This window comes from Amphiprion ocellaris, chromosome 3 (genome assembly GCF_022539595.1).
Source record: "Amphiprion ocellaris isolate individual 3 ecotype Okinawa chromosome 3, ASM2253959v1, whole genome shotgun sequence".
Classification (NCBI taxonomy): Eukaryota; Metazoa; Chordata; class Actinopteri; family Pomacentridae; genus Amphiprion; species Amphiprion ocellaris.
Window position 1 is genome coordinate 13720903 of NC_072768.1, and position 24811 is coordinate 13745713.

The window sequence follows — 24811 nt, forward strand, 5'->3', positions numbered from 1 at the left end:
GCAAGGAAAAACAACGGTTCTCATATGTTTATTACTTATTCTATAATTCACAAATTTGGATTTATACGGAGCACAGTTCGGAAACTAAATCAACTAAAATGAATCTCCATTTACTACTTAAGTAAGAACTTAATAGATTGTCTCATTTTTTTTATTGGTTGATTAAATATACCACTACATCTGTAAATAAACTTTGCAGAGATAAACCAGAGAAATACTATATATATAAAGGTCACAATAGGTCAAATTATCTACTTACCACTGAAAATGGAAATGTTTCTCTGTGGCTTTGAGATGTGTGCCGGCAGCGTCCGGAGAGAATGTTGGGGAAAGAAAAGTAGGAAAGAAAATGAGAGTGAAGGACTTCTACACCTCCGGTCACTTGATGTGTTAATCTGTTTCTGCAACAAAGCTGCATTGTGAGGCCGGGTCCTGTTAATCTGAACAAATCTGAGGTGAGTGGAGCGCACACAACGCCACAAATGGGCTGGTTAAAGGCACGAGTGCTGAGTAGACGTGTTTGAATTAGGAATAGGGCTACAAAATTAACTTCAGCAAAGATTCAAAGTTCAGCAAATCATTTCTGTCTACCTCTGACTCTATCAAACACCCACCTCTGAACATATTTCGTCTTTAAATACTATTTTTTCCACCTGAAAAGTTCAGTAAGTTATCATGAAAGACTTGAGGTCAGGTGAGACTGTGTGTGACCCCCTCTGCTGGAAACAACTGTGTACTGTGAATTGTTCCTAGTCAGATGGTGTTAGTGATTAACCCTTCCAGTCTAACCAGGAGAACAACAGCAGGGCGAAGTGCGGAGACTTTACTGAGCTCAAGCTAGAGATTATCAAAGCAGGATTTCTGCTGTTTTTGCAGATTTTTGGTGCACTTGCAACAACTGAGAATCAATTTTGTCCATTTTGGTGAGTGTATTCTCTGTATTTGTTGTCTTTGAATCTTTGTAGAATTGTATTACATTCCACTTGTGCTTAACTTCTGTTTACTTTGGATATCTCAAAGAAAAATTCCTTTAGCGTGACAACCTGCAAAGTAAAGCTCTGCAGTGTTCAGAGGGGAAAAGTGTGGTTAAGTTACAGTTTAAACACTGGAGAGGTCATGGTTTGTCCACTGGAAGACTGTTCAGAAGACAATTAAGTTTCATGTGGCTTTAAGTTGCAGTATATGATTCAGTTTTTTCTGTACTTTAGGTGCTGAACAGCTACAGATATCGTCATCACCCGACACCGTTCAAACTATTCTACAAGCTAAACCTTGAGTGAGTGTGACAGTGACAATTTCCAGTAGTTTCCAATGAGTCTCTGCGCTACCTGAGAGGGACAGATGGATGCTTTTGAGGGAATTCATAGCGTCCAGATTTCCTCCTCTCCACCATCTTCAACTTCATCGAACCCGGGATATGAAGTCCTCAAAGCGGGAAGATCAGGAATAGCAGTATATTCCTCCACCGTCTTCTTTGGGACTCCTGATGTAGCTGCAGTCAGACATAAGTCCAGCAGAGTCACTGAGGAGGGAGGCTGCGTTGTTGGACGGTAAGTTTTAAATCCCGAAGCTCTGGGGCAAAAAAGATGAGTTCGATCTTACCTGTATGGGATAAACATAAAGTTTGGTTGTTAAAAATGTCAGGCTGGAAGATCTGGTGTGTTATTTGCTCCAGTCGAGGTAAAGTTCACCTTCTTTATACAGTTAAGGACATTAACATAATGTATGATGCTCATTTGTTGCACTAACTTAGTACATGCATGTACAGGTACGTATTTATGATTCCTGCCATATGTGAAAGAGTGAACATGATCTAACAAATTGCCTTGTGAGAGATGGTTTTATTGGAAAAATATTCAGTCCAGCTTCCAAGAATCCTGCTTAGAAAAACATCTAAAACAGGAGTGTCAAACTCATCTTAGTTCAGGGGCCACATTCAGCCCAGTTTGATCTCAAGTGGGCCGGACCAGTAAAATCTGAGCATAAAAACCTATAAATAACCACAACTCCAAATGTTTCCTTTGTTTTAGTGCAAAAAAAGTACATTTTGTAAATGTTCACATTTAAAGAATTACCTTTTTACAAAACATTATGAACAACCTGAAATTTCTCAAGAAAAAATAAATTTAGTTTCAAGAACATAATGCCTCAGTTTATCATTAACACATTACAACTTACATATCACAGAGTGTCTATAAAGGAACAAAACATTTAGTCACAGGTATCTGGAAGTGAATGATATAGTATTTCACTTTATGATCAAAATGACTAAAGTCAGACAAAAAAAAAACAACAAAAACAAGACAAACTATTACAAAAATGAGACACAAAATGACAAAAATGAGACACAAAATGAGAAAAATGAGACAACATGAAACAAAACGAGACAAAAAATTAGAGTGAAAAATTACAAGGCGACAAAAAATGGATGCAAATGAGATTAAAAAAAGGACAAAAAAGAACAAAACGACAAAATATAGACAAAAAAACACAAGCGAGGCTAAAAGGAAACACGAAACAACAAAAAGAAACAACAAAAACATGCGACAAACGACAAAAGTTAGACAAAAAACAAGACAAATATATTATTAAAAAAAATTATAAAAATTAGACACATAATGACAAGAGAACAATGAGCAATCTAATATTTTACTTTATGATCAAAACAACCTGTCAAGGTCTAAAAATTATTTAAAATGTATGGTTTTACAAATTTACAATCTGCAGTTAATGTCTTCTGTAATTTTCGCACTTTACAAAGTCGTCCCGTGGGCCAGATTGGACCCTCTGGAGGGCTGGTTTTGGCCCACAAGCCGCATGTTTGACACCCTTGATCTAAAAGTAATAAGGCCTGTGAATTATTTACACGCAGCTCCTGCTCATTATGAAGAATTTTCCCTCTTGGACTGTAGATGCTTTCACTCATAATCATCACAATATAGTAGCAGCCAGGCATCACGTCAAACGACTTCATACATTATGTAAACTAGCAAGCAAACGTCTATATTTATCCACTAGCGTAACTCAGATAGTGCATGATTATATCTCAAGCATGTTTTGCATGTAAAGTCTCATTGTGCAGAACAGCCACCGCACAGATGTAGTAAAATACGACCAGAGTTGGTGTAGGCTTGTAGCAGGGTCAGATCAGGACTTGTTTTGATTGTGCCTTTAGCTTTTATTAGAGGGTACAGCAGACAGGAAATTAGGGGAGAAAAAGGACTAAACTCAGAGAAAGGATCCTGAGATTGCATGTTGAGTGTCTTAGGTTTGGTGATACTAATAATCTTAATGCATTCAAGAGTGTAAAAAATCTGCTAACGTAAGTTTGACAAATGTAATTTCTACATAAACGCACAACAGGAACAAAAAAGAAAATTGCAGGACATTTTAGGGTAGGGGGCTACACAGTGGCTCAGTGGTTAGCATTGTTGATGATGGATGGATGGATATTAATGTCGAGTCTTTTAACATAAGGGTAGAAACAGTCCTTGAATATGGGGGTAGTTCAGCATCAGATGGTGGGAGTGTGAAGAGGGGATGTTGGTCCTTCTGAAGACCCTCTGCTGGTAAATGTCCTGCAGAGATGGCAGGGATGACTTGACCGCTTTCTGCAGGCACTTGTGGTTTGTTTTTAGTTGAGTTCATGTAATATAAAATGATGCTGCTAATGAGAATGGTCTCAATAATTAACCAGTAGAATTGAAATCTCAACCTCCTCAGGACGAGGTGGGTCCGGATGAACCCAGTGGTTCTTAAACATTTTTGTCACATTTACACATGATAATAGCCGTAAATCATCATAAATTAGACTAATTTAACTTATTTATGTTCAATCTGCGTGCACCTTAAAGTATTTATTTGTTGATCCAGTTGTTCTGTGTTCCTTAACCCTTTTGTCGTCCTGCGGGTCAAAAGTGACCCGTTTTAAAGTTTGAAAATGTGGGGAAAAAAAAAAATTCACAGTGAACCTTGTGATGTTCACATTTTTTAGTGGAAAAAAAGAAATGTTAAAAATTGTTTCTTAAGAACATTCACGTAAAAATCAACCAAAATCCAGCGAATTTTGCTGGATTTTGATTGGTTTTTTGTGAATGTTCTTAAAGAAAATATTAGAAGTTTTACTGACATATGTAATCACTTTAGATGTTTTTAGGATTTTTTTGGAAGATTTTAACTCATTTTTTTGAAAATATTTACAAGAATTTTCTTGCCAAATTGGGGGATTTTTTTTAAAATAAAACTTTAAGGGAATCTTTTAAGGAATTATTGGAATTTTCTTCCTGAAGGTTTTGCAAATTTTCTGAAATTTGGGGAATTTTTTTGCTGAACTTTTGGATTTTTTTCAGACAAGGAAACAGTATTTTTTGGTGCCCGTAAATGAGGACAACAGGAGGGTTAAATTGCCTTCAAGGGAACAAATAAAGTTTTTTTATATTGCATTGTAATTACTAGTCACACATATAGAGAATCATTGATCCAGCTGCCTGCACTCAGTGTCATATTAAAGTGGAACACGGGCTGAGCTTTGCATAGAACACAGTGTCTCACACTTAATGTTAATTTTACTCCGAAATTACTTTTAAAATGGAGCAACGACCAGGTTCCGATCAAGGTATTTGCGGGTAGGTGTGTGTGGATCCCGGCAGGCCTGAGGTGAAGTGTGTGTCCGGACAGGATGTGTGTGTTTGGGAGTGGATGCGCTGTCATGTGACCTGCGGGAGAAGGAGTAAGCAGCAACACAGGAGTCACTAACTGGAAATACAGAGAGGAAAGCGCTGACAGAAGCACCCGGACAGACAGTGGGAGCATCGCGGCTGTTTGTTTTTGTTTGTGTCACTGTGCTGCTGCTGCTGTTGTTGTTGTTTGTCTACGTCAGCGTCCGCATTCCTCCGCTGTGATTCCAAACGGCTGCCTCTGTGTCAGTGAGACGCGCTAACATTAGCTCCGTCCGGGATAAAACTGCTCATTTAATAACAGCGACAGCCGGAGGAAGCTGGAGGGGAGCAGCTGACAGACACAGAGACAGACGGACAGACAGGCTGGGAGGTTAGTCTGCTGTCCCGGACACTGACAGGGTAAGGGCGGACGCTGACGGAGCACCTCTCCGTGGAGAAAACTTTAACTGTTAGCTAACTGGCTAGTTAGCTGAAAGTCTGCTAATGTGTGCAGGTAGTGAGCTGCTGTGGACTTTAACTACAAATCCGGGATAAAAGTTACTGCGAAGAACAATGTGAGCTCTGATGGTTTATTTAAAATGAAACGCTGGGAATGCTAATGTAGTATGGGTGCCAAACTGTGGTCCGGGGTCCCTCCGGGGTCGTCAGCTGGGAACATGTGTGACACATTAGAGCTGGAGGAGAAACTATTTTAATGTTGTCAGACACAGTTCGGCTGCAGAAATGGATGATCGGCAAGTAGTTTTTAAAGATTCAAACGCACTGATGCACATAATAAAGTTATGAATGCAGTTTATCTGCTTCAGTTTCAGGGCTGTGATTCATGCAAACTGGCTCTGATGGATTTTAATGGTTCACTGGGACTCTGGACTGCATTGGAGCCACTGCTGATGTTTGTAATTACAGCTGTAATTAACTGTTATTTTCAGTGTCTCACACGTTGTTCTCTAAAGCTTCCAAGTTCTGCTAACTATAATTATATAATGTTTTAAACAGATCTCCGTTTTAAATTAGGGTTGCAACAAATACCCGTTTTCATTATTGTCTAATCAGTTGTTCATTTTCTTGATTAATCAGTTTAGTAAAAAGAAGTTTTTGAAAAAAAATCACGTTATTATGCATACTAATGATAAATACTAGATTATTTTTATAATTGATCAGAGTGTTTTGCCAGTAAAAATCCGGATAACATTGAAAACTAAAACTGCAGCTAACGATTGTTTTCATTGTCGATGAATCTGCCTGTCAAACATTGACATTAATCGATGTTACTGGAATCGGTTAACTGGTTATCTAGAACTAATTGATTATTTGATAAATCATTGCAGCTCTATTTAATACCTGCACTTTGTCTATGAAAAAAGAAAGACTGATGATTTTAACATCCAGTGCTCATTTATTGGAAACTTTTCTCTGAAAAGTCTGAACATGTAAATATGGCTCAGTAGAAGCAGTGACATTTTACATGATAAGGATAAATTCATCCTCAGGGTTAGGCAGGCTATACTTTTTGTTTCATGAATGACATAGACGTATCTGTCAACATCACACAATAAGATTCTAAGTAAATTACGAGGTTTTATACTGGCTGTTATGGTTTGACAAAAAAAAAAAAGGTTTACTGTGCTGATTTATGGCTTTGTTTGTGGTCTTGTGAAGGCTGGTAGATCTGGATCCAGAGCCAGAGTCCAGAGTGGAGGGAGGAGGTCAGGCTGGGCCCACCTCAGGCAGAGGTCATGGCCAGCTCTCCCGACTCCGCAGCTCCTCCCTGGAGATCAAAGAAAAGGAAATAAGAGAAAAGGGGTCAGAGATCCTTAGGGAACAGCTGGACGCCGCAAAGAAGGTGTTGTAACCTACTTCATGCTCTCATGCACAGACGCACAAAAGATGGTGTTCCCTGGAGAAAAAAAAAAGAGATGACAATGCAAATGTTGTTCCCTGTTAAAAGTGGTTGTGACATTTTCTCGTCTGCGTCTCAGGAACTGAAACTAAAAGACAAAGAGTGCGAGCGTCTGTCGCAAGTCAGGAATCAGCTGGAACAGGAGCTGGAGGAGCTGACGGCCAGTCTGTTTGAGGTCAGCAGTAATCGACGGTCTGCTGAGTGAACTGTAATTTGTAGAGCTGATAATGAGGGAAGCGGTGATGATGCTGTAGAGGTGTTGAAATGCACAACTTGAATTTATTACAGGTGTTCTAGTTTTTAAACCTGCACCACTTAGATAGCAACTAAAAACAGTTTTTAGTTTAGTGTTAAAGGGCCTAAGCCAATACTTTAAGCCACTGAGAGCCTCCAACCGGGAACCATAAAAACGGAATTGGCGCGCTTAATAACCGAACTAACGAATGACAGTCCAACTCGTTTTAACTTGCCTTGAACACAGTGTCTTTATTGGTTTCCCAAAAACTCCAAAGTGCACAAATTCCCATTCACAAGTTGCCGTTCGGCATACAGCATTCCGCACAGTTCACTTAATACACAGTCAAAATGTTTTTCCACTTCACCAACCAATGCATTAGGATTACACCATAACTTGTGCACACTATTTTTAGATGGCCATCATTATAAATGGTAGCGCTACACATACCTATTTCAGAAGACTGATCATTCAAAGCCGCTACCGTGAAGCTCCTCCGCGTCCTCACCGGCGTCTCTCCTCTTCTCCCGCAGCTGGGTCCAGGAACGCAGGTAAACAGGTGATGCTCCGCTCAGGTGTCTCCTCCAAGCCTCCGCCACCGCCATGCCTCCCTTGTCCTCCCGTCCTCACCAGCAAAACGCGACAAAAAAGTCCTAGCAGCCGTTGTTGAACTTTTCATATCAGTTTTTGACTTGTGTTAAAGGGGCTAAGCCAATGCTTTAAGCCACTGAGAGCCTCCAACCGGGAACCATAAAAACGGAATTGACGCGCTTAATAACCGAACTAACGAATGAAAGTCCAACTCGTTTTAACTTGCCTTGAACACAGTGTCTTTATTGGTTTCCCAAAATCTCCAAAGTGCACAAATTCCCATTTACAAGTTGCCGTTCGGCGTGCAGCATTTGGCGTTCGGCGTTTAGCGGTCAAAAACTGATTTGTCCCCTTCCGGCTGGAAACCCTACCTAGCCACAAAGGTTCCTACCTTATATAGGTAAAATACACAATCAATTACAAGTGAAACCCACTGACACCAATATAATTTACAGAGCATGTTTCAAATCTGCTCCTACATTTAGTTTAGAAAACAGTTGGCGTTATTTGCCCAGCAAATGTGAACCAACATTATTATTTATTGTCTGTTCATCTAATAAAAGCAATTTCAATATTTACTCCCATTTTAGATGGTCTCTTTAGTGTCCACCAACTCTTGAGGATAATATTTGTCTTACTAATTTTTGTTGGCTTGTGAGCACATTGTGTGTCAGGTTTTTATTGTTTCAATGTATTTCTTAACAGGAAGCTCACAAGATGGTGCGTGAAGCTAATGTCAAACAAGCAGCAGCAGAGAAACAGCTTAAGGAGGCTCAGGGGAAGGTGTGTGAAGTTTCTGCTGTGTTTCTTTACTGCAGCTGAAACGTGAGGAGTGGTCATTTTCAGAACTTGTTTGTTTGATTACTGTACTTGTGTTGCACCTACAACCATTTCAGGATCAATATCAGATTTCTGCTACTTGAAAAAACAACTAATGTGGTTCTTTATGAATACTACAGGTCTGTAAATAGCCTTTTTTCTGCATATGTCTCCCAGATTGACGTTCTGCAGGCAGAGGTGACGGCGCTGAAGACTCTGGTGTTGACCTCCACACCTTCTTCACCAAACCGCCAGCTGCATCCTCAGCTGCAGTCTTCAGGTACCAGGGGAGCGTACAAGCACGTCGGCGGCCACGTTCGGAACAAGAGTGCCAGCGGAGGCTTTCCAACTTCATCCGGAAAACCAGAACCTTCACCTGTTTCTGTTCAGCCCAAAGAGGACCGAGAGGTAACCTGCAAGAAGTTTGTACGTTTGTTTCTTCTCCCCTGCAAGTGTGTTTGTGTAACTTTGGACTTTGCGTTCCTCTGTTTGTATCTTTTTCCCCGTTTCCAGTCTCTCTTATCTCTTGCATTGAGCCAAGGTCGCTTTCTCTCACTACTAACCTCTCTCTGACTTTTCTTCTTGTGGGTCTCTGGTGCTCTTCCTCTGTCAGCCTACTGCTCCTGCTCTCCTCTCTCTGATTCTCTGCCTGGTACCTGGACACTCTGTCAGTGTCAACTATGACCCTTCATGGCAGCAGCACAGAGAGGGGCTGGGCACAGACAGCAGACAGGTAACTCACATCCCTCCCACTTGGCCTCAGAAGTCTTTCGTGTTTAGCTGCTGGCGTAGTTTTCTGTAATTCTCTTTATTTATAAACCAGTCTAGTTTTAGAGCATCTTCCTCCAGTTTATAAAAGACACACTGAAGAGTCAAAGTATTGATTCTTTGTCAGTGTGGCTATTAAATGAAAATGGGCTTCTTGACTTCAACTTTGGATTTTTAATATGTTTTTTATGTTTACCTTTAGATGCACAAGTGGGTCAAAAATGACCTGGTGAGGTTGTTTTCTTGCCATATCTTTGTACTGAAAAGTTTCTATCATTTCATATTCCAGCTATTCCTCAAAAACATGTTTTTAATATCATTCCATTTAAATTATTAAGTTGCCTTTTATACTTTTCAAAAGATTGTAATATTTGTATTACTACCCCAAGCTCTTTATCATTGATAATATCATACAAGAGGTGATGAAGTGCACAAACATGGAGGGACCGAGAGCAGCAACAGCTGGAGGAAAGAGTGGAAAAATGTCTACAAAATGGATGTTAGCATTCTTCTAATGCTGTAGTGTGAAATATTCGTCTTTTTCAATCATTGGAATGTTCAAAATCTGTTATAAAGTGACAAATAAACCTGTTTCAAACATGAAATTATTCTTGTGTGGAAAAAAATATAATGCAAACAATAATATAAATTATTATTCTTAACCAAAATGACAAAAATGACATAAAAACACATTGATTATTATATGAGTCATTTTTGACCTACTTATAGAAGAGTGTAGGGTCCAATCACTCGTGCATTCAAGGGTTAAACAAAATGTTTCTAAACTAAGTCCCATTAATAATTACAGATATATTGGCAAATATCAGTTGACTGTGGATAGACTATCTGTGTGTGTTTTGCCTTATAAATTACAAGAAATTGCAGAACAGAAATGCCAAAGTTGTATTTTTAACAGTTAAATGGTCTTGTGCAGTGTATATCATGGTTGTTACTCTTAAAGTAACAAATGATAGGCAAAACCTCATCAAAAATGTTTTTCCGTGTGTTAAATAAGAATGATAATATACTTTTGTCATCATAGTAGCCTGAAAAATTCAATGTCGACCAGGCTGTAGTGAAAGTTGGTTCTTTTCTTGTTAAACTACAAGTCTTCATTAGTGGAGAAGAGTAAGCACATATTCATAGAACCTTAAATTCCTGTTAGCATGAGGAGCTAGATGGAAGTCTTACTGGGAAAAATGTTCTTGAATCAGTTAAAAGTGTGCAATGTGGGCTTTTAAACATTTATTTTGAATATTTGTGGAGGTGCTATAAACATTACAGCTACCATAAATGTGTACAGCGAGATTTTCAGTGTGAGAAAACTGTCTTGTATGTCTGTATTGTATATTTAGTAGAAGGAACATTTAAATTTTTTATAGTCAGTTTGTTGATGTCTCGATCCAATATCTGTTATCAATCTGATGGACAATATAGTTTACAATGGCAGATGCTGGTAGTTCAGATTCTCCTCATGGAACACTTTGTATCCATCAGATTTTTAATACATATTTCTTGAGCAACAGCATAGGTTAGGTTAGGTGGGGCTGTAAGTGTGAAGGACGAAAGGAGGGCAATCATCTCTCACAGAAAGACAAAGAGAACAAAAGTGTCTCTACATATGTCCTAGAATCAGAATGTGGGTTACATAGACATGGGAGTTAGCCTGACAGATGAGTGCAGAACGTGAACTTCTCATGTGATGACTCTAAAATGATCTAAGGTGATTGCAAAACACATTGCATCTGAAGTGTAGCTTCATGTACTTTATTGACATTGATTGATTTTCTTTTTTCTTTCTGTAGATAGACTCAGTTCTGTTTGCTGAGTTTTTGATGTGGAAAGAACATCCGAGTCTGGACCGTTCCTCTGCCTTCCTGAGTCGAATTTATTCAGAAGAAATCGGACCCTGCCTCTCCTTCACACGATCAGAGGTCAGACTCTGCCTGCTTTGTTGTACAACCACTACGCTGCCACATTAGTATTTTATTGTAAACATTAGTGCTTACTGTTGTCCACAGCTGTCCCAGCTGGTTCAGAGCGCAGTGGAAAGCAACTCTCTGACTATCGAGCCTGTGGCCATGTCAGCGTTACCGATGGTTAAAGCCTCGGCGATAGAGTGTGGAGGTCCTAAGTGAGTTGCCGCATCTGTAATAACTGTTATTCTGTCCTCTGTTTCACCATCACTGCTAAACAATAGTCAGGTCAACACTGGATATTCACTCTTATTTGGTTTTGGTTCCTTCACTGGTGATTTCTGATTACAGCTGACTCCTTTTCACTGTCTTACCATGTATCTGAGTGGTTTAATCAGTGGGCACATTTCTAATCACTGTCTGATCTAAAATCTTTTTTTTCAGTGGCTTTAGGGCTGCAGTAGAGACGTAAGTCCTCTCAGGAACCAATCGTTTGTTCAGCTTTTCACTAACTAAGCTGTAGCATGAAATGACGTCTGCTTATCCAGATGTGTGAGAAGTTGTAAACAAATCTGTAAATGAATGACCCACACAGGGCCCTGCATGTGTCTGGTTTGACATTAATAACACCTACAACCATGTCCTCTCTCCTCGTCTTTCTGTGACTAACTTTCTCTGACTGTGCACCTGTTTTGTGCTGTTTTTCTTCTACAATGTGTTTCCAACTGAAACATGTTTTTTCATGTAGCTTTATTCAGATACGTAGGTTTCATTGCTGAATACCTGAAGAATTGTAACTTATGTTCTGTGTATGTTATCATAAAACAATGACTGTGTATCCGCGTGTTGTATCTGTAATTTCTTGACAGCTTTTGTTCTCCGCTTGTAGAAAATGTGCATTAAGTGGCATGTCGCGACTCTGCCGACATCGCATTAAACTCGGCGACAAGGGGAGCTACTATTACATCTCTCCTTCCAGCCGTGCGCGGGTGAGTATCATTTTTTTCTGCTACTTTCATTAGAAGCATTTCTGTTTCTACTGCCAGGAGCGGCTGCATGTGACCTTGTCCTTTACTTCACCTCTCAGATCACGGCCGTCTGCAATTTTTTCACTTACATTCGGTACATCCAGCAGGGCCTCGTGAGACATGATGGTAAGTTAACATTTGTCTAATCTAAAAATCTTGATGTTTTTTTCTTGCTTTGAAAACAGGATTCCACATAACTGACTTGTTGTTTTGTTGTCGTGTCTTCATCCTCGTCCAGCGGAGCAGATGTTCTGGGAGGTGATGCGTCTTCGCAGAGAGATGACTGTGGCCAAGTTAGGTTTCTATCTCACTGACCAGGGCTAGAGGTCTTGACTGTCCACTGAAACACCCAACAGGACAACATAATCCCAGGATTTTGATTACTCAGATCAGTAACTATGGTAACACACAGGTCAGTTTTTGATCAGGTTGTACAGCATTAGTGCTGCAGCAGAGTTCAACCAACAAGGGAAACAGTAAATGTTCATGTGCCACTTTTGGAAATATGTAATGAGACAATTAGAATCAAACCAGCACAACAAGAAAGACTTAAAATTACTTTAAAGATGACGTTTAAACCAGAAATGTTTTTTTTCTGTCGTACCGCATGCCACCAAACTAACTACTGTCTTCCAGTAATCGTTTCCACTAGTATAAAGGATGTTTTTTTTATTGTTGTGAGCTTTTAATCTCCCGGGTGGAGAAAACACAACTTCACACAGTAGATTCTATGTGTCATGTTTCAGGCGTTAGTCTGTTGAAATGATGAGCACAACACAGGACGGAGCCTAGAGAGTTTAGCTGGTCGTTTACCTCAATTATTACAACTATGTAATGTTATATTGTTTCCACAAAGCAGAGATTCTCATTGTTTTCTAGCATCTCAGTTCGTCATCAGCTCGAACACCACAGCCAAGACCTTCTTTCTCAGCATGGCCTTAATTATGTTGATGCACTCTTGCACTTCCTGGTCTTGATGCCTTGTATTAAAACATAAATTAGCCACATTCAGCCTCTTGTAAGAAACAGCTTCATGTTCGGCCTGGACTTAGTAATCACATGTATTGTTAACAAATTAATTATTAGACCTCCATGCACAAAATAGAGGGAGCTTTACAACATAGACAGAAAAATGGAGCTTTAATGCAAGTGATTACATGTTTCAACTGTAGTTTTGCACGTCTACAATGAACAGTATGTACATAGAGTAAAAGCCATACATGACTTTGCATGAATGCAAACCATAGCCATATTACACAGTGTATACTTGTTGTACCTCATAGTCTAGATTTGTTATTATTAATGGCCAATTTTTTACAACAAACTCTTTTGAAGGTGAAAATGAAGAATATTGACAGAAAGTGCAATAACTGCTTCTCAGCCTTATTAAAGGCTTTGAGGTTCATAATGTCAGTGTACTGATAATTAACTGTAAACGCTCCATTAAACACAAGGCATTGTAGCCTGACTATCACCTTTGTACCGTGTGTCATTTATAGGTCTTGATTGTACAAAACCTGACAGCTATTGGTAGTTAAGCTGGTTTGGCTTTGACACCTGGACTTGAGTTTGAGAAAGGTGATTCATCAGTGTTACTAATTTCAACCAGGTGACACAGAGATTTGTTTCACTCAGGGCCGGTCCCTGATTTGGTTTTAGAATAAGGTCATTGCCAGGAACTGCCTGGTTACCCCGACACAAAACACTCTGACACACACCCACAGTTGCCTAACAGGTTTGTAAGCAGGAAGCAGGTACAAGGATACAGAGGAAATACTGAGACCGTGTCCTGCTCAGAGGGGCTTTATAGTCTGAAAATCTGTTTTTGGAGCAGACATTCCAGTAAGATTTTAGTTTCCGGATTGAAAAAACTTCTGTAAGCTTCTGTTTTCATGGCCTCTTTGTACACAACACCAGAGACCTTAATAAATAGTTTGACTTGGGGTTTATGAATCAGCCTGGCTGCTGTTGTAACGTGTAGTTAGGAGGCAAAACATGATTGCACGTGATCAAGTCATGGTCTATATGTAGAAACAGTCTAGTTGTCTTCATCAGCGGTCAACAACAGCAGCAGTTATGTAACATTGAGTTGTTCAGCCTTAGCGTAATATAGTTCTTATAAATTAACATCACAAAAATTCTACTGTTACAGTCAGTTAAATACAATAAAAAGACATTAAGATAACTTTCATAGAACAAGAACATTACAAGAAAAGTTGACTTAACTGGTGTGATTAACTTTTCCCCTGGCAACATTCCGCGGTGACCAACTCTTCTGTCTTGGGGAAATATCTGCAAGGAGCATATTCACAAATTCAAATAGTCCTTCTAGACAGGGATGAAAAAACAGTTTTTACAATAATTGCTTTAGTTATTTCACTGGCTATTTATGGCTTCATTTTATTCTATAAATGAGCATTTTCTACTCTGATATGAAGGCACTCTAGTCAACAGTCACACATTTGCATGAAACAGATAAACCAGCACCCATGTAGCTCCAGTGACGTACCTTCGATAACAGATCATGATCATCACCAGCACAGCAACACCACCAATCACCACGATCACGGCAGTGACAACAGAGACAGCAGACAGCGAAGAGGACTCTGGATCACAGAGAGACATGTTGAGGATCAGAACCGACAGACAGACGTGGGTGATGTGTTGTACAGGAAAGAGCAGAGTAACACAAGTGTGTAATTAATCTGAACCAACCTGAGCAAATAAAGGAACCTGGTATGTTGAGACACTGTTGTGGACAAGGAGAAATCAATTCTTCACATTCATTGATATCTGCAACAATCAGACAAAACAAACAGACCAATGAAAAATCAGCTTTGTTTCTGGAAGGGAGAGGTAGCTGTTCAGAATTCTTAATCCCATAATAGTGTGAAAAGATATGAGTAGCATCATAGCTAGACACAAACAGCCACAACATTAAACCCACTGACAGCTGAAGTGAACATTGACTATCTGCTACGATGACACCTGCAAAGAGGTGGGATATACTAGGCAACAAGTGAACCGTCAGCTCTTGAAGCTGATATGTTGGAAGCAGGAATACTGGGCAAGAATCTGAGTGACTCTGACAAAGGCCAAACAGTTATGGCTAGACGACATGTCCCAGCATCTCTAAAACAGCAGGTCTTGTCGTGTGATCAAGGTCGCTGCTAAAACTCACTGATGCACCTGGGAGTGAAGGCTGGCCTGTGTGGTCTGATCCCACAGAAACTGACTGAAACCTTAATGCTGACGATGATGGAAAGAACAGACAGTGCATCACAGCTTCCTGCATATCCTATGTCCTCTGTACTGGACATTTGTTTTCGATCTATATACCGTATTTTGACTCATTTGCGCTACCCTACTAAATCCTGACATGCTTAATGGAGGACATCCTGGCCTTTCCAATGATATCACAAGTGATTGGGTGGGATGAGAGGAACTATGCTTTAATGCTGAGACAAAATGGAGACGGCAGCAAAATGCCAGGGAAAGAGAAAAGATAAGATATGGTTGATTCATGTATGGTAATCATGTTTTTTTTGTTTATGAATATGTCAAGAATTATAAATTGGGGTCAGAGTTAAGTTAAACTTTTTGTTAGGAAAAATAATAGCCCCTTTATGAATGATAGCTGTTACGGACATGAGACCGATTTATTGGGGTTAGCTGATAGCTAACTTTGTTTACGTTCAAATTTCTGCCCCAAAAACACATTTCTTTGAGGGGTAATGAACATGTTGAATGTAAAGTAATAAATAAATAGTTGTTTATTACTATGGGATAGGGTTAGTTCAACCTTTTAATTTTTTACACTATTGTTATTTAATTTAGTTTCTTAAAGTTTCATTAGAAAATAGATTGACATTCTTGTTTTCTTGTCGGCCTATTTTGATTTTGAAGTGTTGCTTTTTTTTAATGATAAAATTGTTCTGTTGTCTCTAAAATATAAATATTTTTTTTAAAAATTCTAAATTGTGAGTTGTTTTAGCTCCAAAAATGCAGTAAATCACAAAAAAATTAGGTTATAAGATACTGTTTTCCCTTGGTTCTCAGGAGGATATGGAGCTATGTATCTTCAGATCAGTCAGAACATCCATGCTGACCCATCCACCACTGAAAGCTCCTACAATGTGATTCTCTAGGCAGTGTTCTGCCAGGAAACCATGGCTCCTGGCATTCATGAGGATGTTACTTTACACCACTTCATAGTAGCAATATTCCCCGATGGCAGTGACAGCCTCTTTTAGCAACATAATGCTTCCTGCCACGCTGCAAAAAGTACCGCAATGATGTAGAGAACATGAGACAGTTCAAGGTGTTGACACGGCCTCCAAATTCCCCTCATCTCAATCTGATACAGCATTTGTGAGATGTACTGGGAAAAATAGTCTGTTCCAAGCAGGTCCCAGGTCAACTCCCAGGATTTAAAGAATCTGCTGTTAAAGTGCTGGATACCACGGGAAACTTTCAGAGGTCTGAGGAAGTCACAGATGTTCTGGCAGCACGAGGGAGACATAATATTATACAGGTGGTTTTAACCCTGGAAAACCCACTGTTGCAGAAATAAATCAGTTTTATTTTTTTGAAATACTATTTATATATGTATATGTGTGTATATATATATATATATATATATATATATATATATATATATATATATATAGTATTTTGATATTTTTTTCTATATAGTTTTTTTCTCATTTTCTTCTATATTTGGGTTTTTATACATACATACATACATACATATATATATATATATATATATACATATATATATACATATACATATATATATACATGTACATATATTCTTTTTTGCTCATTTTTCTTCTGTATTTGGGCTTATTGTTATTTCTAGATTTTTTGTTTGATTTTATTTTTTGCTCTTTTTTTTTCTATATTTGGGTCTTACAGGGTTAATGTTGTGGCTGATTGTTGTATACAGTATAGAGCTAACTAAAGTGCACCAGTGACAAGAAAAAGTTAAAGAGGTGTAAGACTTATTGGAAATATGTGGCTTGTCAGTAATACCACTTGTCACGAAATTAATAATTTAGCACTTTCTGAACTTCTCATCCACCCTGGATTAAAAGTTGTGAGGCTTTACATTTAAATTGCAGTGAGATTGTTTTGTTGACTTCAGAGTAAGCATGAACTTTGCATCTCAGAATTTAAGCTAGCATGGCCAGAAAGTCTTAACAGAGCTTAAATCCACAGTTGAGGGAAATCATGTGATGCAGTAGACCAGGCCTTGGGGTTAATCTCTGTACCTTGACATGTTGGGGGCGCAGGGCTCCACTGCTGACTGTTTGAATCACACTTGACAGACGAAGAGCCCAGCAGCTTGAAGCCTGAGGCACACTGATAAAGAATCACGGAGTTACAGAGCACGGAGTAGCCGGACTGAATCCTGGGTATCGGACCGCAGCTGGGATCTGGGAGAGAGAAGTCATTGGAAACACAAATTCTGATTTTACACTCAGCATGTCTTTATTCCCACTTCCTCACCTGAGTCTGGTTCTTTCCAGGGGCTGAGGTCGAGGTGGGGGATGAGCGGGTGGGAACAGGCCAGCATGTCCTCTGGACTCTCTGTTCGTGAGAACGGGTCGGCAGGGACGTGGGTGATGTGGCTGTTGTCACAAATGATGCGGGACAGAGAGACGCCGTGCAGGTTTCTCCTCTGGGTGCTGGTGAACACTCCTTCCCGCTCCCACCAGAACCTTGGCAGAGAAAGGCAGATGTAGACTTCACTCCTTGCATCATAATACTAATCATTTTGTTTTCATTTCAGTTGTACCTGTCTCCGTCTCTCAGTGCTCTGAACTGTCGGGCCAGCAGGCAGGACAGCAGCGGCCCGACTCGGCCTCCAGGCAGAGCAGGCTCAGAGATGGCTCCCACCCACACATCGATGTTGTATGGAGTCCCGTACAAACGTCGGAATTTGTGAGCTAGAGTGAAGTTGCCAAGAATTTCAGCCAGTTCGGATGTATTGGTGGGAACAGGAAGGCCACAGAACCTTCGCCAAGAAGCGTATCCTGAAAGAGTATGAAAGCTTTAAGTACAAATGTGTCCCGCAGTGTTTTATATTGGACATGGACCACCTTGTCTAGTGAAATAAAATTCTATCCCTAGCACTAAATAGTAGCACTTTTCAGAACAGACCTTAAAATATCCTTTACAGGAAACACTGCGCAGGTAACAGGAGGAAATAACTGCAACTCAAAGCAAAATAAAAAAGAAAGCAAATTTTAGATGCTTTTTAAAGAATTCTCTGAAATTTTCCGGAAGGATTCTGCAGACTCAAGCATCAAACATCGACAAACTGCTGCATGACGAGATGCAGCCAGATCTAGGTGGCTTAGCACCTCAAGCAAATCAATTCCTATGATAGGTCTCTAAGGTCCTTTTCTAAACTGACAAGTAACACATGTTCATACAGCCATTAATACACCAGTGTGAGTTTGTGTAACACTTGGCAGTTCTTTGTTTAATTCATATCATCAAAGCCAATCAAATGAAAATTGGGTTTGAAACTTTTATGATGCCTTTTTCTGATAATTTCACAAATGAAAAGTTGAATGTTTGATTTATAATCATTCACATTCGGTTTGTTGTTTCTGAATTTGATTTGTAAACACAAATAAAACATGTCTAGAGGAGTCTGCAGCCAGCCACAGACCCAGTAGCACAACCACATTATGTAGCCTGTAATATACCTCATCTGACCATGCAGTGACATCAGCTACAATATATATTAGGGATTACTAAAATACTATAGATGATATATTAGCTATAACACTATTAGAATAACATGTCTTTCTTTGGTTTATTTATTCATCCATTCATTCATTTATTCGCCAATATACAACATTTGAGGATTTGGGTCATAATATCAGCACCTCATACAGCGGCACCAATCTATGAGTAGTGTTAACATGTGACACCAAAATCCATCCATCCATCCATCCATCCATCCATCCATCCATTCATCCATCCATCGCAGGGCTACACATAGAAATGAACAATCACACTCACATTCACACCTACAGACAATTTAGAATTATCTATCAACCTCAGCATGTCTGGAGTACTTGGAGAAAACCCATGCATACACGGAAAGAACATGCAAACTCTACACAGAAAGATCCCAGGTCCAAACCAGAGATGTTAACCACTGAGCCTACATAATGCGCTAGTCTATTTTTAAAAATAATTTAGTTTTGAAGTAATAACCAAAACATAAACAACTGAAAATTGCACTGAGAGACAATTATCCCTTTGTGAAGTTATAAAGGAAAAAAATTATGAAAGTTTCAAAATGATTTTTCATCTGATTCATTCTGATTAGGGTGAATTCAACAAAGAAATACAAAGCATCATGTGGACTAGTGGGAAACTGCGCTGCTAATAAACTTACATCTGGAACTGTTTAACAAATTAAGAATTAAAATGTAGCATTTAATTGTAGCAAAACAACAAACATAATTTATTTAGACTTTACAATGACTTGTATCTTTTTTCTATAAAAGATCAAAATGCTGTAATTACTTCTTCACAATCCTAACTAAGTTTGTTCTCTAACATTGTTAAAGTTAAATTCAATCTTAACCCTAGAATACATTTTTTTTTGTTACAGTTAGTAATTTCTGTTAGAGAATAAAATAAGTTAATTGAAATCTTAACAACAGAAATTTAAATATAAATATTGAGAAAGTGAAAAAAATACAGCCTGACTGTTGAAGCAATCCGTGCTTACAATCAGTAGAGGGCTTTCAGAGCAAAATGATAAAGTCTGTGTGCTGTGATGAAATTGAGAAGGCTGGTTACCTGGCAGGCCATGATCCCGACCCCTCTGGAGGTTAAGGGCCCCGAGATCCAGCGGCATCCCTCCCTGTGCCTGAAATAGCCTCTCCGTCAGCTCCTCCACCATCATCTGACCTGCAGTCTGCAGCTTAGCTGGAGACAGCAACAGACCACGCAGCACAGGGTCTATCCCCCCTGAAACACCAGGACAAAATGAAATGCAGACACAGAAGGACTCGCATGTGATTTAAACACAACGACGGCATCGTTTTTTACCTTCCTGCACAACCCTCCAAGAGGCAAAGAGTGAATGATGCAGTGGCAGTGGGGGATACTGGGAGTTCATGGTGTATCCTGGGCCCAGCCGGGTCACCACTGGCTGCACCGTGACGTGGGCAAAACGAAATGCAGCAGTTGCAAATATGTTAGCAATGCTGGGATCCACATCGGGATCATAACCCTGATAGGGAGGCATCAGAAGAGACATGGCACTCTCACCAAGGATCCGCGGCAGGTAGTGTTCCCATGTTAGGATCTAGAAAGATAAAGAAAACAACCTGGAATGAAGAGAATTCTAAAACATGTGGATGTGAAATAATATCCAGCTGTAACCGCTGCTGATACCTGATGAATGGCTCCTATGATCTTGCGGGCCTCTTGATAGAGAGTCTCAGGACTCCAGTGAAGGTTGAGAAGGTGCAGCTCTTTGACCAGTCGGTTGTGTTCTCTCAGGAAGAGCGTGTGCAGCGCGATCAGTCCCAAATGTTCATTGGCTCTCGAATCACCTGTGAAACATAAATTGTGAAGAGTAGCTGCACTGAAACCTGAAAAGAGCAGGCGATTCCCTACATTCATTCACTAACCCACCAGCTTGAAAGCAGGAAGTGGTGTTGTCTCGGTGCACAGATCTGTCTGATGCCTGCAAGGTGGTGGAGTTGCGAGGACCGCAAGGGTCCAGGTGAGCCTGCAGGCGAGGCAGGAAGGGCATGTAGGCCAGATCCTGGTCTGAGTGCTGGGGGTTGAGAGCCATCGATCCCAGAGGGGACGAGTTGTTTCTAAGAACGGAGGCCAGACTGTTGGTGCTTCCGTACACCATGCTGGCATCTACAAACGAGGTGATGGCGTTGAGCTGCTCCCTGTGGCGATGAGGCAGAACTCCAGCACCACAGCTGGGAGCAGAGCGGAAAAAAGGCATACAACTCTGGATGCCATGGCGAGGATCAGAAAGTGGGATCTGGAAAAGAAAGTTCATGCTTTGAATTGCTATGATGGGGGAAAATGTTCTCATTTTAACCAGTTTGATCTTGAATTAAGTAATGGCTAAGATGGAGGTTGTAAGACACATGTCCTGGCCCTCCTCTCAAAAAGCAATTCATTGGCTTTATAACAGCCAAGAAACTGATGAGAGTAAAGTACCATTCATTTGTAACACACATAGTCTGCAAAACTAATATTGACTTAAAAAAAATCTACATCAATTCCTAAAGAACAAAGAACATCCAAACTGCAGATTCCAAGTCTGGTAGAACATTTATCAGTTTCTTCCAAATATGTTAGATCCAGTGTACACACTCAGAAACTTTTTGCAAACATCCATAATGAGAAAGGTCCACATCTTGGACTAGATGGAAAAGGTGTTAAAAAACATTACAACCATCACTTTCTGTAATAGTCTGGCTCCATCCTCAGCACAACGGGTTATTGGCTAAATATATTTTTTTTGGTTTCAAATGAAATCAGAAATATATTTTAAAAAATTGAAACTGCCTGGTTTTCTTTTCCTTTAAACTATTTTACAAGTGATTCCCAACCTGGAAGTTGCAAGATAAACCTAAGGACCAAACATTAAAGGATACCTTTACTTCCCAACAAAGGAACAGTTTTCTCATTGCATGACCTCGTCATAACTCATCAACAGTATATACTGAGCAACAGGAAGTCACAAGTAGACATTGCTTTGTTTTAGGGCATCACAATGGGAAGCACTGTTTCTGAGGTTTACTTTACAAACAGGAAAGTACTGATAGAGTTTGCAGGTGATATTCCCAGCTTTAGCTTACTTTAATGTGAACACATATTAGGGTATACTATAAGATCACAAGATAAAAGACAGAAAATTAAAGCACCTGAGAGCAGCAGACAGTGAAGCGCACCTGTATGGGGAAGCAGGGTGTGTCTCGGCTGCAGGTGTGGGTGCAGTCAGCTCCGGTCTTGAATGTGGCTCTACTGGGGCTCTGAGGCGTCAGCACCACGTCGTGGTCGATCCACTGACCCCAGTCCACCAGCAGATGGGACAGAGTGGAGTCCACAGAGATGTTGTCATTGTGAGTGAACAGCACTTCCTGCGACACGAGCCGCACCTGGACCACAAATAAGACGAGAAATGATGGAGTTACAGCAGCTGAGAGGACGGAGGGGGATTGAGAGCTGCTGCACGGCTCTTACAGGAGGCAGGCTGAAGTTGTGGTAGGTGTGTTTGGGCTCCCAGCCTCTAGGCATCCCCCACACGTCCTCGTACTCTGGAGGCAACCAGCGGGAATACGGGATGTTTGCAGCACCCCACCGTGGATGTTGTCTGAACACAAAAGGGAGACGGTTACCTAGAAATCACAACAAAGCCTCTTAAGGACAGCAATATTCTGTTACTACATCTTTTCTATGTCAGCTCTGACCTGTTGTTGCACTCGCCTGTGATGGATCTGTAGCGCTCAGACAGACAGCCTGTCTGACAGCTGGGTGTCTGCAGCTCAGCAGAGCAGCCCGTCACCTGCAGCAGATTCTCCACATCTGCTCCACTCAGCAGCTCTGTGGGAACAAACAGGAAACACAGCAAAACCCAAGTGATGATAATAATACTTCATCATCAGAAAGATCAGATCATTTGCTCTTGAGTTACAAGCCATTTTTTACAATACGCTCCTGAAATGTGATTCTGTATTTTTACAGCATCTTTGGAGGAGTTTAATTCTGAGACTTTTTGACTCTTCATATCTTCTGTATTGTTACATTTTCCGACACTGTGAAATACTGGAAGTACATTGAAATTAACTAACTGAAAACTGCATATTCACAACAAATTTCTGTGTGACAGGAGGAAGTTCTACGAATTCAAATCTGCACAACCACTGCAAGGTTTCATAGCTTTAAAGGCCTTCTGAAATAAGTGTAACAGTGATGCAGCTGATTGGATACTGACAAGAGAGTTAATGCATTAAATTGTCTCCTGAAACAATCTGAAAGATGATATTACTTAAGTATGGTGTATTTAAATGTTTGTTTCATCCTTAATTAAATCCTTGAAATTGAGCAGAAAAATAATGCGGCTTACAGGTGCAGAAACATCCATGCGTGGTGTTACAGTGCTGCTAACTACCGTATGGCTTGGGCTGCGTCATAGTGTTGGTGTAGACCATCTCTCTGATCAGCTCCACTGTGTTGTCCAGCAGTTCAGCAGCCCGGATCTGAGCTCTGGTTCTGGCTTCAGTCTGTTTAAACTGAGCCAGCAGGTCACTGGGTCTCAGAGCGCCTTCGGACAAAGACTTTGTCACTCTGGAAACATTGAGAGCTTTGTCTTTTAGTGCCTCGCAGATTTAAAATCACAGTCTGTGTTTTGCTGTGGGTTTGAGATATTTCTATGTCAGACCCAAACAGAGGAATTTTACCTTTCACTCGTGCGAGCATAAGCAGCATCAGTCAGCTCAGTCGCCCTCTGAAGAGCCTCGTCAACATATACAGAACCCAGATACACAGTTTCTGAGATGATCAGAAAGGAGAAAAAAGATGCGGTTAGAAGCGCTCTTAGGTATTTGCTATTTTTTGGTAATAATGACACAGAAATCCTACCTGAGGTGTTGTCAAATACACTGTTCAGTGAAGCATGCTCAGGCAAGGAGAGCAGGACAACAGCCAGTCCAAGCAGAGACACAGACACCTGAAAGAAAAACACATCCAAATGAATAAGTTGAAAAAACAAACTGGTCTGTAAAATGTATTTGAACAAATAAGCAGAAACTCACCATGAGTGCTGCATCCATCTAGATCCTGTAAACTGTTCACTGAAGAGGAAGCACTTCAGGTTTAGAAGACGAATGACGCTCACAGTGTCTTGCTGCTGCGCTCAATTTGACTCATCTTGAAAGTCAGCAGGTGTAAGCATGTGTGTGTGTCTCCAAGTGTCCAGGCTGCTATGTATACACTGGGGGCGGGGCCAACAGGTATGTGCAGAATCCCCTTATCTGTCCTTCTGGTGACAGGAACGCAACATCAAACACCGGACTCACTGCCGCGACCTAATAACCTTTCAAATCAAATTTACTCCTCCGCTCTCGCCCATGATGAAAACCCTCTGTCAAATCAGCATTTCAAATAAATGAAACAACTCTGCCCATCCTTTGAAAGAGCAGAGAATCTATGACTTTGTTGTAGTGGACCAATCAACCAAACAAAGAGGCAGTTGAAATATTAGATGTCACGGTAACTTTAGTAGCAGATTAAAAAGTCAGGCTCCGTTATTATTTTTAAGTGGCCAAACTGAATTTCACAATGACAGCGAGGTCAGTTTTGATTATTTTAATGACAAGTGTGTCTGTGTCTTTGCCACATGCCAAGAGTTTCAATCTGATCGTCCCGGTGCCAGTGACACAGGCAGGTGGGTGAGCTGGAAGATGAGGGAAGCAGGGATTTTGGGAAATGACGAACTAAGCGTGAGGATGAAAAGGGAAAAAAAAGCCCCACAAAGGCTCAGACAGAAAGGTCTCAGTGGCCGCATCCAATGTGAGCCACTAAAACTCAAATGTGAAGCACCAGGTTTGGACCTGCCCACTTTCTCCTCTTTGATGCTCCAGGTGTGTGATACTATCAAATGAGTCATCAATCCCATTTCATTACGCTGTTATTAATATTATCTCTGTTGATCCACAATACCCATCATCTGCTGTATGAGCGGGAAGGAGTGTTGATATTGTAGAAATTGTCTGTTCTCAAAAATGCGACCAAATATTTGACTTACAGGCAGATAAAAGGCCAGTTGACCCACATTTCCCTCTAATAAATATTGGTTTCTAGTC

At 40.3% G+C, this 24811-nt stretch overlaps 2 protein-coding genes across 6 annotated transcripts; one reads left to right on the plus strand and one right to left on the minus strand.

Moving 5' to 3' along the window:
- Window positions 1-773: 773 nt before the first annotated feature.
- Window positions 774-13410, plus strand: rab3il1 (RAB3A interacting protein (rabin3)-like 1). 5 transcript variants are annotated; one of them, XM_035958657.2, is made up of 13 exons: window positions 774-923; window positions 1209-1550; window positions 6339-6522; window positions 6659-6754; window positions 8111-8188; window positions 8402-8632; window positions 8838-8957; window positions 10798-10926; window positions 11014-11126; window positions 11353-11376; window positions 11798-11897; window positions 11996-12062; window positions 12175-13410. In XM_035958657.2, the coding sequence occupies exons 2-13, from the start codon at window positions 1342-1344 to the stop codon at window positions 12258-12260; spliced, it is 1437 nt and encodes a 478-aa protein (XP_035814550.2). In that variant the 5' UTR covers window positions 774-923; window positions 1209-1341; the 3' UTR covers window positions 12261-13410. The 5 variants fall into 5 exon arrangements, with proteins under 5 accessions (XP_035814550.2, XP_035814552.2, XP_035814554.2 ...); XM_035958659.2 differs by lacking the exon at window positions 11353-11376; XM_035958661.2 differs by lacking the exon at window positions 8838-8957 and having other exon boundaries at window positions 775-923.
- On the minus strand, window positions 13058-24055 carry epx (eosinophil peroxidase). The gene is made up of 17 exons (XM_023293363.3): window positions 23762-24055; window positions 23589-23676; window positions 23408-23498; window positions 23119-23294; window positions 22418-22550; window positions 22191-22320; window positions 21899-22105; window positions 20613-20979; window positions 20370-20530; window positions 20022-20280; window positions 19770-19940; window positions 17740-17977; window positions 17451-17662; window positions 17213-17377; window positions 14652-14729; window positions 14446-14542; window positions 13058-14228 (listed from the first exon to the last, which is right to left on the minus strand). Exons 1-17 carry the CDS (start codon window positions 23777-23779, stop codon window positions 14171-14173), a joined length of 2649 nt encoding a protein of 882 aa, XP_023149131.2. The 5' UTR covers window positions 23780-24055; the 3' UTR covers window positions 13058-14170.
- Between the last annotated feature and the right edge of the window lie 756 nt (window positions 24056-24811).

Coding starts and splice junctions, on each gene's coding strand:
- epx (XM_023293363.3), bottom strand. Junction 20,281..20,369: donor TCATAGGAGCCATTCATCAG/GTATCAGCAGCG, acceptor TTATCTTTCTAG/ATCCTAACATGGGAACACTA. Junction 17,663..17,739: donor GCACTGAGAGACGGAGACAG/GTACAACTGAAA, acceptor TTCTCTGCCAAG/GTTCTGGTGGGAGCGGGAAG.
- rab3il1 (XM_035958657.2), top strand. CDS start 1,342: ATGGATGCTTTTGAGGGAATTCATAGCGTCCAGATTTCCTCCTCTCCA. Junction 8,189..8,401: donor TTAAGGAGGCTCAGGGGAAG/GTGTGTGAAGTT, acceptor TATGTCTCCCAG/ATTGACGTTCTGCAGGCAGA. Junction 12,063..12,174: donor GGGCCTCGTGAGACATGATG/GTAAGTTAACAT, acceptor ATCCTCGTCCAG/CGGAGCAGATGTTCTGGGAG.